The sequence below is a fragment of the Dipodomys ordii genome, unplaced genomic scaffold (assembly GCF_000151885.1).
Source record: "Dipodomys ordii isolate 6190 unplaced genomic scaffold, Dord_2.0 Scaffold102, whole genome shotgun sequence".
Lineage (NCBI taxonomy): Eukaryota > Metazoa > Chordata > Mammalia > Rodentia > Heteromyidae > Dipodomys > Dipodomys ordii.
Genome location: NW_012267318.1, coordinates 5,507,351 through 5,523,589, shown reverse-complemented (window position 1 = coordinate 5,523,589; position 16,239 = coordinate 5,507,351). Strand labels below are relative to the sequence as shown.

The following is a 16,239-nucleotide window of genomic DNA, read 5'->3' as shown; positions in this document are numbered from 1 at the left end:
GTGTGTGTGTGTGTGTGTGTGTGTGTGTGTGTGTGTGTATGTGTGTATGTGTGTGTGTGTGTGTGGAGGGAAGGAGAAAAAGAGAGAGAGTATGTGTACTGGGGTTTAACTGAGGTCCTAAGTGCTGTCTCTTAGCTTTTATGCTCAAGGCTGATGCTCTACCACTGTAGCCACAGCCCTTCTTCTGGGTTTTTGTTGTTGTTAATTGGAAATAAGAGTCTCACAAACTTTCTTGCACTGGCTGGCTTTGAACTGTTATCCTGAGATCTCAGCCTCCTAAGCAGTTAGGATAATAGGCATGAGCCATCAGCATTCAGCCCCTACAATGTTTTCAGTCCCTTTTACATTCCATGGTCACCAACTTGGTTTGCTCACCATTGTGTTTAGACAGCAGAGTAAACATTACAAATGCAAACAAACTGAGTAGGTGCTAAACATCTTGGTGCATAGTAAGAATTCTTTATAAAGAACCTATGTGGAAAACCATCCCTAGTATGTAGCTAAAGCTAGTCTTTGTGATAATACAACAGTAAGTTCCTTGTAGTTATATGGCAGTTGGGCATTTCAAAAACACTTTTCCACATATCATCAGTTGAGGAATTTTATAATGGAGAGAGAGCCAATAGATTGTTCAGGCTTCAAACGAATACATGAGCGCTGGGACTCTGCTTTAATGAGAATTGTTTTCTCAGAATTTTGAAGGTATGTGTTATAAATTACTATCAAGGCTTATAGGTGAAAGGTTTGGTCTCCATGGAGCAACTGGGAGGTGCAACTTTTAGGAGGTGGAGCCTCAGGGGAGGTCTTTAGGTTGTTAGTGGTTTTCTTTCAAAGAGAATTGTGGGACTCGAGTCTCTCTTTCTTTTGCTTCTTTGCAGTTAGGAGAGCAGTTCTGTCCTCCATATGCTACCATCATGATGTTCTACCTTGCCACAGGCCCAAAGAAAGAGGGCTACTTGATCATCGCTCAGAGTTTCCAAAACTGAGTCAAAAGAAATCTTTTCCTTTTTATCAATTATCTCAGAAATTTTGCTATGGTTGAAAGCTGACAGACATAATGCTTATAACATTCATTAACTCATTTAAAGTTACACAAAACTACATGGACTAGAGACTATTATTGCTCCCATTTTATCGATTAGGAAATCAAGACCTAGAGAAGTCAAATGTCTTATTCTAGGTCACACAGCTAATCACTGGCAGTCAGAATCTGAAGGTAGGTAATCTGGCATCAGTGTTTTCATAAATACTACAGCTCCATATCTGCCTAATCTTACAGAGAGGCTGCTCAAATATGCCGCTGAGTTCTGTGCTTGAAGACAGGACTGATTTCTTGTTTTTCTTCCTTTGTTTTTCCTTAGCCAAGAACATAACAGCAGACCAATGTCTATTCCCAGGAAGTAGACATTCTTAGCATATTCTCATCCACTGCTTCTGTGTCAAAGGTCTTAGCACCCAAGATCAAAGGCCTATTCTTCTGTTGGACTCCCTCTCTCTTAATTACTGAATTAATAATAGATAGTTTCATAAGGTAATTAATTCAGTTCTAGTGGACTTCACACTCCCCTGTATCTCACCTCCAGGCTGGTCACTGCCTTCCTGTGTCATGTTACCCTGTCTGATGACATGCTCACCTGCTGTAAATTTTGCTACTAATTTAAAGGAATTCTGAATTGATGGTCACAAGAGGCACAGTTGGATTCACTGATGACTGGTCTGGTGAAAGGGTCATTGGGACAAACCAGTCATCAACAGATGCTTATAAATATACAGATTCCTGGGCAGCTCTCACCTCCCTCCACTCACCTATACATACATTTGTCTGAACCTGAAAGCCTGGAGCTAAGAGTTAGTAAGCTTCCTTAAAGATTCTTGAGTGCATTAAGGTTGACCTGCATGGATAACCATTTCATTCATCTATTGTACTTGCTACATTCAAATACTGGCTTGTTTTATCTTCCATTTCCACGAAAACCATTTAAGTAAATCCACTTTGCTCTGTCCTATTTTGCTGCATGTGAGAGCCAACATTTGCCTTCTTTTGGACATTTCTTGGGATACTTGAATCAGCTTATTTAGTTCATAATTATCCCACTTGGATGACTGCATAGTGTCCAAGTAACACATGGCTAAACTTTAGGAAGGTCTCTAGAATCTATAGGCCAACAATTTATGAATTGTGATTTTTCTATTCAATAGGTAGATTAGAAAAGATTTTCTCATTCAAGGAGATTTTCTCAAAAAATGTTTTTCTCAAGATTATGGAAATAAGATGAATACTGAGCAGAATAATTTAATTAAAAACTAATATTAAAATAGGTAATACTATACTACTTAAACTTGGTATTTAGGAAGAAAATTGTCTTTTTAAAGTAAATGATGTGGTCTGGGATGTAGCTCAGTGGCAAAGTGCTTGCCTAGCAAGTGCCACATCATGGGTTTGATCCTCAGTACCAAAAAAGAAAAAAAAACAGTTAAAGAAAATGATGCATGTAATTGTAACTCCTCTGTCCATCACCTTTACAGTAAAATTAAATTAAATTTAAATTTAAAAGATGTGCTGGGAAGGTGGCTCAGTGGTAGAGTGCTTGCCTTGCATGCATGAGGCCCTGGGTTCGATTCCTCAGCACCATAAGCAGAAAAAAAAAGCCAGAAGTAGTGCTATAGCTCAAGTGGTAGTGTGCTAGCCTTGAGCTGAAGAGCTGAGGGACAGTGCCCAGGCCCAGAGTTCAGGCCTCACGACCCGGCCCCAAATAAAATAAAATAAAAAAATGTAACTGATGCCATACATTGTGTTGGAGGCATGGCTCAATTTCTGTAGCACACTTGCCTAGGAAACATGGGCTCAATTTCTAGTGCCACCAAAACAAAACAAAGAAAATTTTCGAAAAAGAAAAATAAATCATGCCATATATTTTACTGCATTCAGGCAACAACTGTGCAATCCTTAACATATTATTCTATGTCTTCATTTAGAAAAAGGTATTAATAACACAGAAAGTTTAAAAAGTTTATCCTTTAAACATTACTGTAATTGTTATATACAATATTGTAAATACAGAAGACAAATTTCACCAAGGATGTTTCTGGCACCACACTTGTTTGTGTATTCTTCTTCTTCTTTCTAATTATTTTTGGTGCCAGTCCTACAGCTTGAACTCAGGGCCTGGGTGTTGTTTTTTTGCTCAAGGATAGTACTCTACCACTTGGACCACAATTCTACTTCCAGCTTTTGGGCTGTTAACTGGAGATAAGAATCTCAAGTACTTCCCTGCGTGAGCTGACTTCAAACCACAATCCTCAGATCTCAGCTTCCTAAGTAGCTAAGATTATGGGGTGAGCCACTAGCACCTGGCTTGTTTAGGGATTCTTACTGGAACCAAGTTCCTTGCTTGAACTCCCTTTCTTGTCCCTAAACACATGAGTCTCAATAACATCCTAACTGCTTTTCTTTAGAGGATTATCATGGTCTGCAGTTTTTCTTTTTCCCTTTTACCTTTTTCCCTGCTTGCTTTTCTGTCTCTTTCCCTTCCTTTATAATCTATGAGAGCAGGGATTACTACTGCCCTTGCCATCCTGAATTCCTACCACTGAAGCTGGTGCCAGGGTCACACTTGTACAGAACTGAACAATACAGTACAGACTGAATCTATGCATGAATTCCAGTCCTAATGCAAGTGCTGCGTGTGGTCAAATGAGAACTGTTTCTTCTTCTGTATTGTGGCTTTTCCAATGATGAAGACTAGGCCAATTAATTCTAACCTTAAGATGAATTGCTTCTATGTAAACACTAAGAACATTGTCAGAGCTCAGTGCAGCCTGTGGTATTATCATGACCTCGTGATAATCTAGGGAAACTCAGGGTCTTGTACTATCACGTGGCTTTTGTGCTCAAGGCTGGTACTCTACTAATTGAGCCACACCTCTACTTCTGGCTTTTGCCTGGCTAATTGAAGATAAGAATCTCATGGATCCTCAGATTCAACCTCCTGAGTAGCTAGGATTGCAGGCATGGGCCACCAGCACATAAATGCTTTTCTTAAATTATTGAGCTTTCTTTTGTTTTTCAATTTCTTGGAGTTCATTCTTATAAATATTATTTTATATGATCAGATACACACAGGCATTGGGCCTTTGTGTTTCTGTCTTAAGAGTGTCCCCCTTTGGTCCCACTGTATATGAAAGCCTAGAGTTGAGCTTTTTTTTTTTTAAGTGCAGTATATTCATTTTTGAAAAAAAGTAAAAATAACTTAATTATATCTTTTTGTGAAAGCTAAGAAATTAGCACATAGTTACTATGAGTGTAACAAATATCACATTAAAAAACAAACTATCAAGGTGAGTACAGTGACTCATACATGTAAACCCAAATACTTGGGAGGTAGAGATGGGAGAAATGAAATCTGAGATCAGCTGAGCAAAAAGTTAACTTAAAAGGCCCAATCTCAATAAATAAACCAGTGTCGGTGCTTTTTAACCATAGTAAGATGGTAGGTGACCTTAAGTAGGAGGATTGCCATACAAAGTAAGCCATGGGAGGATAGGGGGATGTGAGACTCTTATCTAAAGAAACAGTTTCAGAGCAAAAAGAGCTGGAGGTGTGGTTCAAGAAGTTCAAACTTTGATATCACCAAAACCAGAAAGTTCCTCCTGCCTGCCCCCCAAATCTATTAAATCAAGTTCTTTTTTTAAAAAAAAATACCAGTCTTGGGGCTTGAACTCAGGGCCTAGGCACTGTCCCTGAGCTTCTTTTGCTGAAGGCTAGCACTCTACCACTTGAGACTCAGCACCACTTCCAGCTTTTTCTGTTTATGTGGTACTGAGGAATCGAATCCAGGGCTTCATGCACTCTACCACCGAGTCACATTCTCCAAGCCTTAAATCAAGTTCTTGAAGCCTATTTTAGTTGCTTTCCAAGTTAGACAATTTCCCACAGCTATTAAAGGAATACACCATGCTGAACATTACCTCAATATGTTCAGACACTGATATAAAATACAAAGAAGAAGAAAATAAGGAATGGTCACTGATTACTAAGAGTTCCAGAATAAAGTAAATGTCTTGGTGAAAAGGTGCCATAAATTTCCCATCACTTTAACACAACCAATTGCCAATATATGATGGAAAGTTAATTAAATTTAAATGAAAGAAGTCAGGCTGGTGCTTCTTAAACAACTTGCCTACGAGAGGCAGATCCTGAGAAGAAGCCACTGCACTGACATTTATTGAGTGCTGAATCCAAGAGCTTGCTTCCTTTAAAAACATGTGACTGTCCTTCTCTGCCTTTGTTGTATAGCTGCTGGGAAAGCTTACCTCCGCAGCTCATATGGAAGAAGGTAACCAAGTTAAGTGTGGATGACACACCTAAGCTCCTTTTCCTGAAGCTTCGGGGATGAACTGGGAAGGAAGCTGTGCCTGGGAAAAGGCTGGACAGCTGGTCCCTAATAAAATATAATTGCTTCTACACAGCATAAAACGCGGAAGCTATTCAAGGCCAGGTGTCCCTCAGAAGCCACATGGGTCTGTCCTTAAGTATTCCTCCCCTACTAAGACTGTGTGAGAAGGTTTGGAAAGCTTACTATATATTAATAACATTTAAAAATCATCTGTAGTTGGGCATGGTAGAATAGCCCTGTAATCCTAGCATGTGTGGAGGTAGGAAGATTGGATTTGAGACCAGTCTGAGCTATATAGTAAGGCCCTGTCTAAACAAACAAACAAAAATATAACAAAATAAAACCAGACAAATGAGATGTTTTTTCTTTCACCTCATTCACAGGCCTACTGGGTTCAATTCTCAACGTGTATAATATAGTTTTAATCTGTTTATAACTCCTCAAGGATCTTTTTACAATCTTTTGGCCTTGGGTTGGTGAATTCCAACAGTTTATTACTTAACGATGAAAACATTCTTGCTTTCATTTTGCCTAATAAATACTTCTTGCCAGATATGGTATTCATGCTCATAATCTTTCTAGTAGGCATGAAGATTGTAAGTGTAAGAATGAGTTTGAGGCATGTCTGGTGCATACAAGGAGACTCTACCTCAAGAACAACAATGAAAATAAAACCAAACAGAAACAAAACATGCTTCATGGAGTCAAAGAGCTCTGTAAATCATTATCTATAAATCACACAGGTAGCTTCCTCTTCCCAGCTTACATAAATAGAAGTCTGTTTCACTTCCTATGGATCAAGAAAATGCTAAGTACCACAAGACAGGGACTCTATTCTGTATCTAGTTTTACTTATCTTCCCTTCATCCTCCCCTCTTCTAGCACTTTGCCTAAGTCCTCACATAAGGATTAAATACACATAAATCCTTGCTGAAATGAATTGAATCTGAATCTCGTTCAGTCTCTCTACAGCACTGATTCTCTACACTATTTCCTATCTTCTCTTTGTGGTGGCTCAGGCTTGTAATCGTAGTTACATGGGAGAGGCAGAACGGGAGGATCACAGTTTGAGGCCAGCCTGGGCACATGGTTTGTGCGATTCCATTTTAACCAATAAAATGCTCAGTGAGGTTCTATGCACCCATCCTCCCAGCTTCATGGAAAGAGCAAACAGGAGGATTGTTGTCCAGGCTGGTCCAGGCAGAAATTTGAGACAGTATCTCAAAATGAACTAATGCAAAAAGGACTGGAAGTAGGGTGCCTGCCAAGCAAGTGCAAAGCTGAGGGCTGGAACACCCCACTGCTACCAAAAATCCTCTCTCCAAATCCTAACGTGTGAAATGTTTATGTAGGAAATCACTGTCAGCATCCAGCCCCTTTTAGTTTTAACCTTTCTATTAAATTCTTCCAGTAGGCTTCGATCAGAGCACTAAACACTATTCCAATTTGGAAATACTTCAGTTCTAAAGTAAGCTGCTCGGCTAGATGCAAAAACAATTGTGGACAAAACAAACAGACAAAAAACCTTTTAACCTCATTGGCCCACAGAAGTAAATTCTGGCCTTTGGGTAGTGAACAGTGCACATGTTTTAATTTTAACCAAAAAAATCATCACAAACCTATTAAATATAATATGCTCAAGAAGCTGCATTTATACTATGTTTGGTCATTTTTCTTTTACAATGGCCATTTTTGTATCTGTGTAAAATATATAACAAATACTGGAATTAATAACGGGATTACTTAAAGGTGGATTGCATACTAACAATGACATTGGATTGTATCTTAGGGTGCAGGGCAGATGGCTAGGCCCTCAAACAAAAGACCTAAGGCATCTATTTCCTAACAGCTGATAACCCTGAAAAGCTCTTTTTTGTGAGTACTTAAAACCTACATTGTCTTTCCCCTGCTATTATATTTCCCTGCCAATTTGAAAGAAAAAAAAAAGAGTGATTCTAATCTTGAATTTCACAATCAGCTTTTAGAGCCAGGTCATAGCTGGTACTTAAAACAAGCTCTAATGCAGATTATTGTGTAATTACGGTAAATGTCAAAATAATATAATTAATCTTAACCACTTCACCAAATTAAAATGTCTTAAGAACAAACACAATACAAGGCAACATGTATAAGCATATCCAAGATATTCTAAGTAAGTATTTAAAACAGCAAACATTCCACTGGTAAAATAAACTGAACCATGGCTTTGGTTCAGTTTGGCCACAGGTGTGATGAATACATACCATTTATAGTTCTAGAGAGGGTTTTCATTTCCTTGGCTTTTATCAGTTTTTCACTACACGCTGAAACTGTTTCCCACTTCAAAATGATAAGCCTATTTTATGTATAGGTTTGTGTGTATGCATGTATGTGTACTGGGCTTGAACTCAGGGCCTGGGTGCTGTTCCTGAGCTTATTTATTGGCTCAAGGCTAGCAATCTATCACTTGAGCCAGTTGTAGCTTTTGGGTGGTTAATTGGAGATACAAGTTTTATAAGATTTTCCTTCTCAGGCTGGCTTTGAAATGTGATGCTCAGATCTCAGCCTCCTGAGTAGCTAGACTTATAAGTGTCAGCCACTAACACCAGAGATAAAACACCCTTTTTTTTTTTTGTGCCAGTCCTGGGGCTTGAACTCAGCCTGAGCACTGTCCCTGAGCTTCTTGTGCTCAAGGCTAGCATTCTACCACTTGGGCCACAGTGCCACTTCTGGTGTTTTCTATTTATGTGGAACTAAGGAATTGAACCCTGGGCTTCATGCATGCTAGGCAAGCCACATTCCCAGCCCCATAAAGCACATTTTAATGATAATTACGACAGTGATTTTCCCTGCAGGCTCCTTGGTTTCAAAGACTATGGCTTTGTTTCTCATGCCCATCTACTTGGACAGCAACACAGGCCTAGGACTGATTACTATCTTGTGGCTTGAGCAGAATGCTCATGTGGTCCATGATCTCTGATACTAGGTCAATCTTTCCACAGGACAGAGTTTTATTTCTGAAATATTTACTGAAGGAAGCATGGAGCATAGGAAATAGCTTAGGTCAGCTTAAGCATGTCAGTTAGGTAAAATATAGCAATACATGTATGTAGAGTAGCATTTAATTCTAACTTTAGAGTGAGCCTTATTGGAATAGATTTATTTTCCCCAAATTGGAAACAAAAATTCTCTCCTCTTTAGTAAGAAGCCTAAGAATTGTCTGGTAAAGCTAGGCACAGTGGTTCAGACCTGTAATCCCAGCTCCTGAGGCAGAAGAATTACAAGTTGGAAGTCAGTCTGGCCAGCCTAATGACCTTGTCTCAAAGGAAAAAAGGAAAGAATTATATGTTAAATCTTTTTATGAGGGATTTTGTTGTTGTTGAGTTGACAAATACCAACCTTAAGATTAGACAAGCAGTTGTTAAGGAAAATGTGCCACCTGTTCAGGAACAGCTGCTTCTGACTGACACACAGCAGACAGGTCACCAGGGGATACAAGGCCTGAGAACAAAGGGCAGAGGTCAGAGGATGACTGACATTTCAACAAACCAGGAAATACATTCTCCCTCACTGCTTTGTCACCTCCCTTTGTATCTAATGGGCCAGGATAAACAGGATGCGGTGTAACATGAGGCCCCGTGGGTGCCTAGGAAGGGTGAGCATTTACAAGTGCTTTCTGATACTGTTGTGGGGGGAGGGGTGGAACCATCTAGAACTATGGGCCAGGGTGTAGTCATACATGTGTTTTGTGTGCACAGTAACATGGAAATATGACTCCCCAGCTTAGTCTTCATTTAGGAACTTTACAAACAAACCCACCATCTTAGATCACTCTTGAAATCCAAAACCAAGAGAGCAGGAATGTACACTAATTTTTTTTTCAAATGCTGTTTGCTTTTTGCTGTTGTTGTTGCTCATAAACATTGACTCCTTTATCCCTGTCTTAGAGATTGGTGTGTATATTTTATTTTGCATGCAACCTTTCCAGATTCCTAAAAGAAACGTTGCTGCATTGGTAAACTCTACCAAGACAAAAACCACAGAAGAATTTGCTTAGGACCAAATAAACAGAGGTGCTACTGTGCTCTTCCTGACTATCTGGGCCAGTTTCCCACAGCAACTGGAGGAGATAGAAAAGCTACTGGGCAGCCACCCAAAGAATATATAGGCTGGACTTGTCACCATTTGGCCAATCCTGCTAGCATCACAGCCATGGTTCCCTAAGAATTAAGGCTGGTAAAGACTTAGAAGCAGAACTGGCTCATGCCTTAACTTGAACTAGCCAGAAACAATGGCCAATGGGGGAGATTCAGGGCTCACAGCTATTAACTTGGTGTTCTTCCTTCTTTACATTAGCTTAGTTTTAGAGAATTCTGAACTACTGCTCAGATTGAATGCAACTCTAATGGCAGGCAGTAATGTTTTTTATTTATTTTGTGTGTGTGTGTGCTACTCCTGAGGCTTGAACTCAGGGCCTGGGCACTGTCCCTGAGCTTTTTGTTGTTCAAGGCTAGTGCTTTGACCGCTTGAACCACAGCTCTACTTCTGGACTTGGTTGGTTAATTGGACATAAAAGAGTACCACTCATGGGCTTTGCTGCCTGGATCAGCTTCCAGCTGCAATCCTTAGAACTCAGCCTCCTGAGTAGTTAGAATTACAGGTGTGAGCCAACAGTGGCTAGCCAGGGATCTTTCAGGGTTTTAATGTTTGTTTGTTTGTTTTTCTTTTCTGCTTTTGTTTTTGGTTGTGGGGCTCTTTTGCTCCAGGCTAGCCCTCTATCACTCTGAGCCACAGTTGCACTTCTGGCTTTTCAGTGGTTAATAGAGTCAGTCTCATGTGGACTTTTCTGCCCAGGCTTGCTTTAGAATACAATCCTCAGATCTCAGCCTTCTGAGTAGGTAGGATCACAGGTGTGAGCCACCAGTGCCTGGATTTTTTTTTTTTAAAGGAAAAATACACAAGACTTTTCACAATGAACTTGTCACAGAATGTAAGTGAGCTAATTTGTCACCACTGCCAACAAAGCAGCTCTGAGGACCTGCTCAAATCATTAGGGTTGTATTTATACTTATAATTAACTGGGCCATCCTGATTTATGAATACCATTCTATCAAAATTATGGCTGATCCACGGCTTGCTAGGTTTAGAAGCTCATTTTTTGACATGGAGGGCAAAAGGTGGTAGCAACTTAAAGCCTCTTTGCTGCTTTTCCTATGTCGTCCCAATTTTTGTTTTTCAACCTTCAGAGACCTTTGTCTTCCCTTCCCTGCCTGGTTCAGTTTTGATTCTTAGTATCAGAATAGGCTCCTGGGAATGAGAAGAGAACCTATTACTATAAATTCTGGGCACTGGTGCCTCATGCTTGTAAGCTTAGCGATTTAGGAGGCTGAGATCTGAGGATCACAGTTCAGAGACAGTTCAGGCAGGAAAGTGCCTAAGACTTATCTCTAATGAACCACCAAAAAAGCCAGAAGTAGAACTGTGGCTCAATTGGTAGAGTGCTAGTCTTTTTTTTGGGGGGGGGGTCCGGTCGTTGGGCCTGAACTCTGGGCCTAGGCACTGTCCCTCAGCTCTTCAGCTCAAGGCTAGTGCTCTACCACTTGAGCCACAGCGCCACTTCCGGCTTTTTTTTCTTTTTGCTTATGTGGTGCTGAGGAATCGAACCCAGGGCCTTGAGCATGCAAGGCAAGCGCTCTACCACTGAGCCACCTTCCCAGCCCCTAGAGTGCTAGTCTTGAACAATAAAGCTCAGGGACAGAACCTAGGTCCTGAGTTCAAGCCTCAGTAATGACACAGACACACAGATATACACAGATATACACAGACACACACACACACACAGACACAGACACAGACACACACAGACACACACAGACACACACAGACACAGACACACACAGACACACACAGACACACACACACACACACCCCTTTAGCCTTCAGACTGGAAAAGAAAATTCTCAGAAATTCAACAGAGAATGAAGTTAACCAATGTTTAAAATAAACAGCAGAACCCATAGGATTAGAAGGGCTGCGTGAAGTGACGTAGTCTCACCTCCTAGCGCTGTGCTAAGTGTGAGTTCTGGAGTCTGAAATGCTAAGACTTTTTGAGGGAGCTACAGGTAATTCTCCCATCTGTCAAATACCATGACTCATTGATTTCTGCCCAGAAATGTCACCTGTGCTTTGGATCTTCTCAGTGGCTTACCAAGGAATGCTTCTTTCGAGAAGAAAGTTCCAGTGTGGTATCATAGAGACTTTCCACGAAGTTTCTAAGGCATGGGACATTGACTTCATTTTTAACAGCCTGCAAAAGAGATGTATGTGACCACTTTTGTTCATGACAAGGTTGAGTATGTAATCCACTTTGAAGAAGGTCTCAGAAATGAAAACATAACTCACAGCAGCAACGGGGACGAGGATTTCCACAAAAAGCCCAGCCAAAGCATGTTTGATGTCCTTGTCTTTGACTTCAAGGAAATAATGTGCACATTCCTAGAAAATGAAGAAAAAGAAGGGAGGGAAGATGGGAAGGCAGCAGGGAAAAGGGGAGGAGGGACAGAGATTAGACTGCCATGTGCAAGTAAAATGTATTTAAGCAAGCTTAAGACAATAGATCTTTATTCAGTCATACCTACCAACACCATATTCTGTAAACTATTACAAACCACTGAATTCAGAATTCAAAGTCTAAACTGGGCACCAGTGGTTCATGCTTGTAAATACTAGCTATTCAGGAGCCTGAGATTGAGGTTGAAAGCCAGCCCAGGCAGGAAAGGCCATGAAACTCTTTATCTTCCGAAAAGCTGGAAGTGGAGCTGCAGCTCAAGTAGTACAACCTGAGTGACAAAGCTAAGGGACAGAATTAGGCCCTGCGTGCAAGCCTCAGTATCAACACCAAAATAAAAACAAACAACAATGACCAAAACCTCCCAAAATCTAAATGCTTGCAAGGCCCCCAATGATTTGTTCTCTCTTTCTTTTTCTACTTCCATTTCAAATCATGTTTCAGAAAGGATAAAGAATCTATGCCTGTAAATACACAGTCATCTACTGAGTTACCAGCTGGTTCAATAAGTCATTCATTCATTCCTAATAAATACCCATTGATTCTATACCCTGTGTGGGGCCCTGGATTCATGTGGAGCTCACAGGCACCAATCCCCAAGGTCAACATGGGAAGAGAGGTAAAAAGACAGCAGACTTGTGTTAGGCCCTGTGCCTGACAGCTTCATGTACAGAGCTGTTTACTTGCTCACCCTGACATTTGAGGTGTGTTTATTATTCCAGTCATTTCATGAGAAAACCTGGAAGGCTTCCCTTTACCTCAGACAAGGAAACCATTCCTGGCAAGAAGTCTTGTCTACGTAAGCATAGTTTTGGTTGCCCATTGTGTAAGTAATCTGGCCTGCCCTGAATTCTGCCAGCCACTGTTTTCCTCTAGTCCTTATGTAAATAGCTTACTGTGGTCTCTACAAGGAGCTATTTTCAACCAAGAGCCCAAAGCTACCTATATTTGATGATATATTAATATCTACATTAGCTTTATCCTTTATAGCCACTAATGCAAGACAGGCAGAGGTCTGCAACTGGTTGATGATCATAGTAAGATCTCATCCAGGTTGAGTAATACCAGCCTAAAATGTCACTGAAATTGTTTACCACCTTGCAGGTAAGGTAAGTCAGGGGTTAAGACACACTGGCCAAGGTCACAGGTCTTGGTTAGTACTGGTGCTTGTTTTTAAACTCAAGCTATTTGATAGATGGAAGCCATTTCTCCCTCCCTTCATCTCCATGCATACAGATCAGCTTTGTTAGTATATGGTTTACATACCATGCAATCTAAACATTTAAATTCATCTGTTGTGTATATTCATTGTTGTATGTCTATGACCATAATCAAATTTATAACCTTTTAATGACTCCCAAAGTAACTTGTCACCATCAGTTCCCTTATCCTGAGCCACAGGAAATCACCAATCTACTTTCTGTCTTTATGGACTTGCTGACTCTGAAATTCCATGTAAATGAATTCATGTAAAATGTTGCTATATATTCATGTTGCATATCTGTCTTCTTTTACTCAGCATGTTTCAAAGTTCATCTATGCTTAAGCATATATCAGTACCTCATAGCTTTTAATTTTTTTTCATCAGTTGTAAGTCTTGAACTCAGAGTCTGGGTGCTGTCCATGAACTTTTGTACTCACTCTACCACTTTGAGCCACAGCTCCACTTCATGTTTTGAGGTAGTTAGTTGGAGATAAGACTCTCACAGACTTTCCTACGTAAGCTGGCTTTGAACTGTGATCCTCAGGTCTCAGCCCTGAGTAGCTTACAGGTGTAAGCTACTAGCACCTGGTTACCTCATTTTTTTTTTTTTGCCAGTCCTGGGGCTTGTACTCAGGACCTGAGTACTGTGCTCAGGCTAGTGCTTTACCATTTGAGCCATAGTGCCACTTTCAGCTTTTTGAATAGTTTATTGGAGATAAGAATCTCACAGGGACTCTTCTGCTTAGGCTGGCTTCAAACTGTGATCCTCAGATCTCGGCCTCCTGAGTAGCTAGGACTATAGATGTGAGCCACTGGCACCTGGCTAGCTCATTAATTTTATGGCCAAAACTATACTCTCTAATATAGACATATCCTTTTTTTGTTGTTACTCATTCATTAGTTTAGAGACATTTAGTATATTTCTATTCTTTGGCGACTATGAACAATTCTGCTATGAACAGCTGTGTTCAAAGTTTTGTTGGGACATATATTTTCATTCCTTTTGAGTGTATAAAGAGGAGTGGAATTTCTGGGTCATCTGATAATTCTACATCTAGCTTTTTGAGGAACTGTGATTGTCACATGATAAGTCTATGTTCATAACCCCTTGATTTAAATCCTCTAGAAAGATCACTGCAGTGACATGAGAAAAATCTCCTGAGATACCAAAGCTTTATAAACGCTTAGTAGAGCTATGAATTCTCATTAAGAACTATGTTTTTTGTTATATACTATGATGAACACTGGACAACAGATGGATATAATTTGGTTGATGTGTGTGCATGTTGAGTGCGTGCATGTGTATGTGTATGTGGGGGTGGGGGGGTTCTTAGCCAGTGTTGGTGCTCATACTTGTATAATCCTAGCTACTCAGGAGACTTAGATCTAAAAATTGTGGTTTGAATCCAGCCCAGGCAAATCAATCAAAGATTCTTATTCATTAAGTCATCAATTAACCAGCAAAAAGTGGAGGTGGAGCTATGATCCAAGTAGAAGCCTTCAGAAAGAAAAAAATGGCTAAGCAAGAGCAAGATGCCCTGAGTTCAAGTCCCAGTAGTGGCACAAGAAACAATAACCAAACCAAAACAACCAAACCAAACCACGTTTCCTGATTACAGTAAAAATAAAGCCAACTTCTTAATTGAAGTTCTCATGCCAGTGAATGTTAATATAGCCAACCCAATGCTATTGATTCTAAAAAGTAAATGATTCTAATGATTAAAAAATATATCCTATATATTTTAATATATTTTAACGTTATATAGATTTTAAATATTTTTATTATTCAAAAATGTTACCATTTAGCAAATCAGTTTATAAGTACAATGAATACTAACTGATGTCACCCTTTCATTATTCTCCTCCATCTCTCCCAACACAACCTCTCCCCTCAATTTCATTGACTATACATTGAATATTATGAATATATTCTCTTCCTTCCTCTCTTCATTCATCTACCCTTTCCCTTTTAATGTCCCCCACAGCTTTCTTTTATTTAAAATAGGTACCAATAGAAAAAAGAGAGAAAAGCAAGCCAACAAATAAGAAATTTTATTGTATGCCCTACTTCAAAGATGGTATGAAATGTAACCATGAAAATTAACCATAACTTTCTTATTTAGTTATAAGTCAATTCATGAATCGTTGAGGAGAAGATTTTTTTCTACACTGTCAAGTATTAAATGATCCTTGGTTTACAATGTTGGTAAGTCTTGCTAAGTCTCAAGTTAGAAATACTGTAAGAGGAAATTGCACCTAATCTCTCTCTACCACTGATGCAGCTGAAAGGAACATCGCAAGGTGACGTCAGTGGTTTCCTTCTGCAATTAGGAAACTGACTGGTTGTTATGGTCACTAGTATTGCCCAGACCGCATATAACATGAAGCCCAGGGAAAGACATTAATGGAAAAATTAAAACATGGCTTCTACTAATTATGTATTGCTTTCAAACAACTTTAAGGTCAATATACTTTAAGTCAAACTTTCCTGTGTTGGGTACTAAATACAAGTAAAGAGATTACATTCCAGGTATGCCATATTGGTAAAGGAATTATCCTTACCAAGTCATCACCCCTTAGCTCTCCTGTCCAGTGTGTTACCTGCATAAACTGAAGCGAAGCCTCAAAGTCCTCTACTGGATACATCTTAATTCGAAAGAATTTCATTCCCATTATCAAGCTGATAATACTTTGTACCACATATGGGTTCTGCTCTTTGTGTCGTAATTCTTTCAGCTCTGCCATAAATTTCTTCTTGACAGCAGGGAACCTAAGAAGAGAATGTAAGTGAATTATCCAGTGGCAGGCAAAGGAGTCAATGTGATGGCGGCCTCCAGCATCTAGGAGTAACTGAGCTTGATGACAAGGTGGGGGAGGGCCCCTCAAATTCAGGTGAAGTACAATGATCATCATTTCCTGAAGAAGTGATGTTTGGCGTTTGGCAGAATTCAATCATCTCTGTCCTGTTACCAGATTCACATCTTCCGTAGACTAGAGAGTAGTTACAGTGCTACTTAGATCCACTCAGTTTAGCTCTTAAACTGAGCAGAAAAAAACTTCATGTCCTCACCTTTAGCTATTTTCAAAACACC

At 39.9% G+C, this 16,239-nt stretch overlaps 1 protein-coding gene across 1 annotated transcript in view; it reads right to left on the bottom strand.

Moving 5' to 3' along the window:
* The window catches only part of Fry (furry homolog (Drosophila)), a 291,396-nt gene that overhangs the window by 156,616 nt on the left and 118,541 nt on the right, over positions 1 to 16,239 (bottom strand). The window contains exons 8-11 of the mRNA XM_013027318.1: positions 15,749 to 15,917; positions 11,778 to 11,870; positions 11,584 to 11,682; positions 8,775 to 8,876 (exon numbers count right to left, since the gene is read on the bottom strand). Coding sequence (XP_012882772.1) covers positions 8,775 to 8,876; positions 11,584 to 11,682; positions 11,778 to 11,870; positions 15,749 to 15,917 — 463 coding nt within the window. The remainder of the gene's footprint in view (positions 1 to 8,774; positions 8,877 to 11,583; positions 11,683 to 11,777; positions 11,871 to 15,748; positions 15,918 to 16,239) is intronic.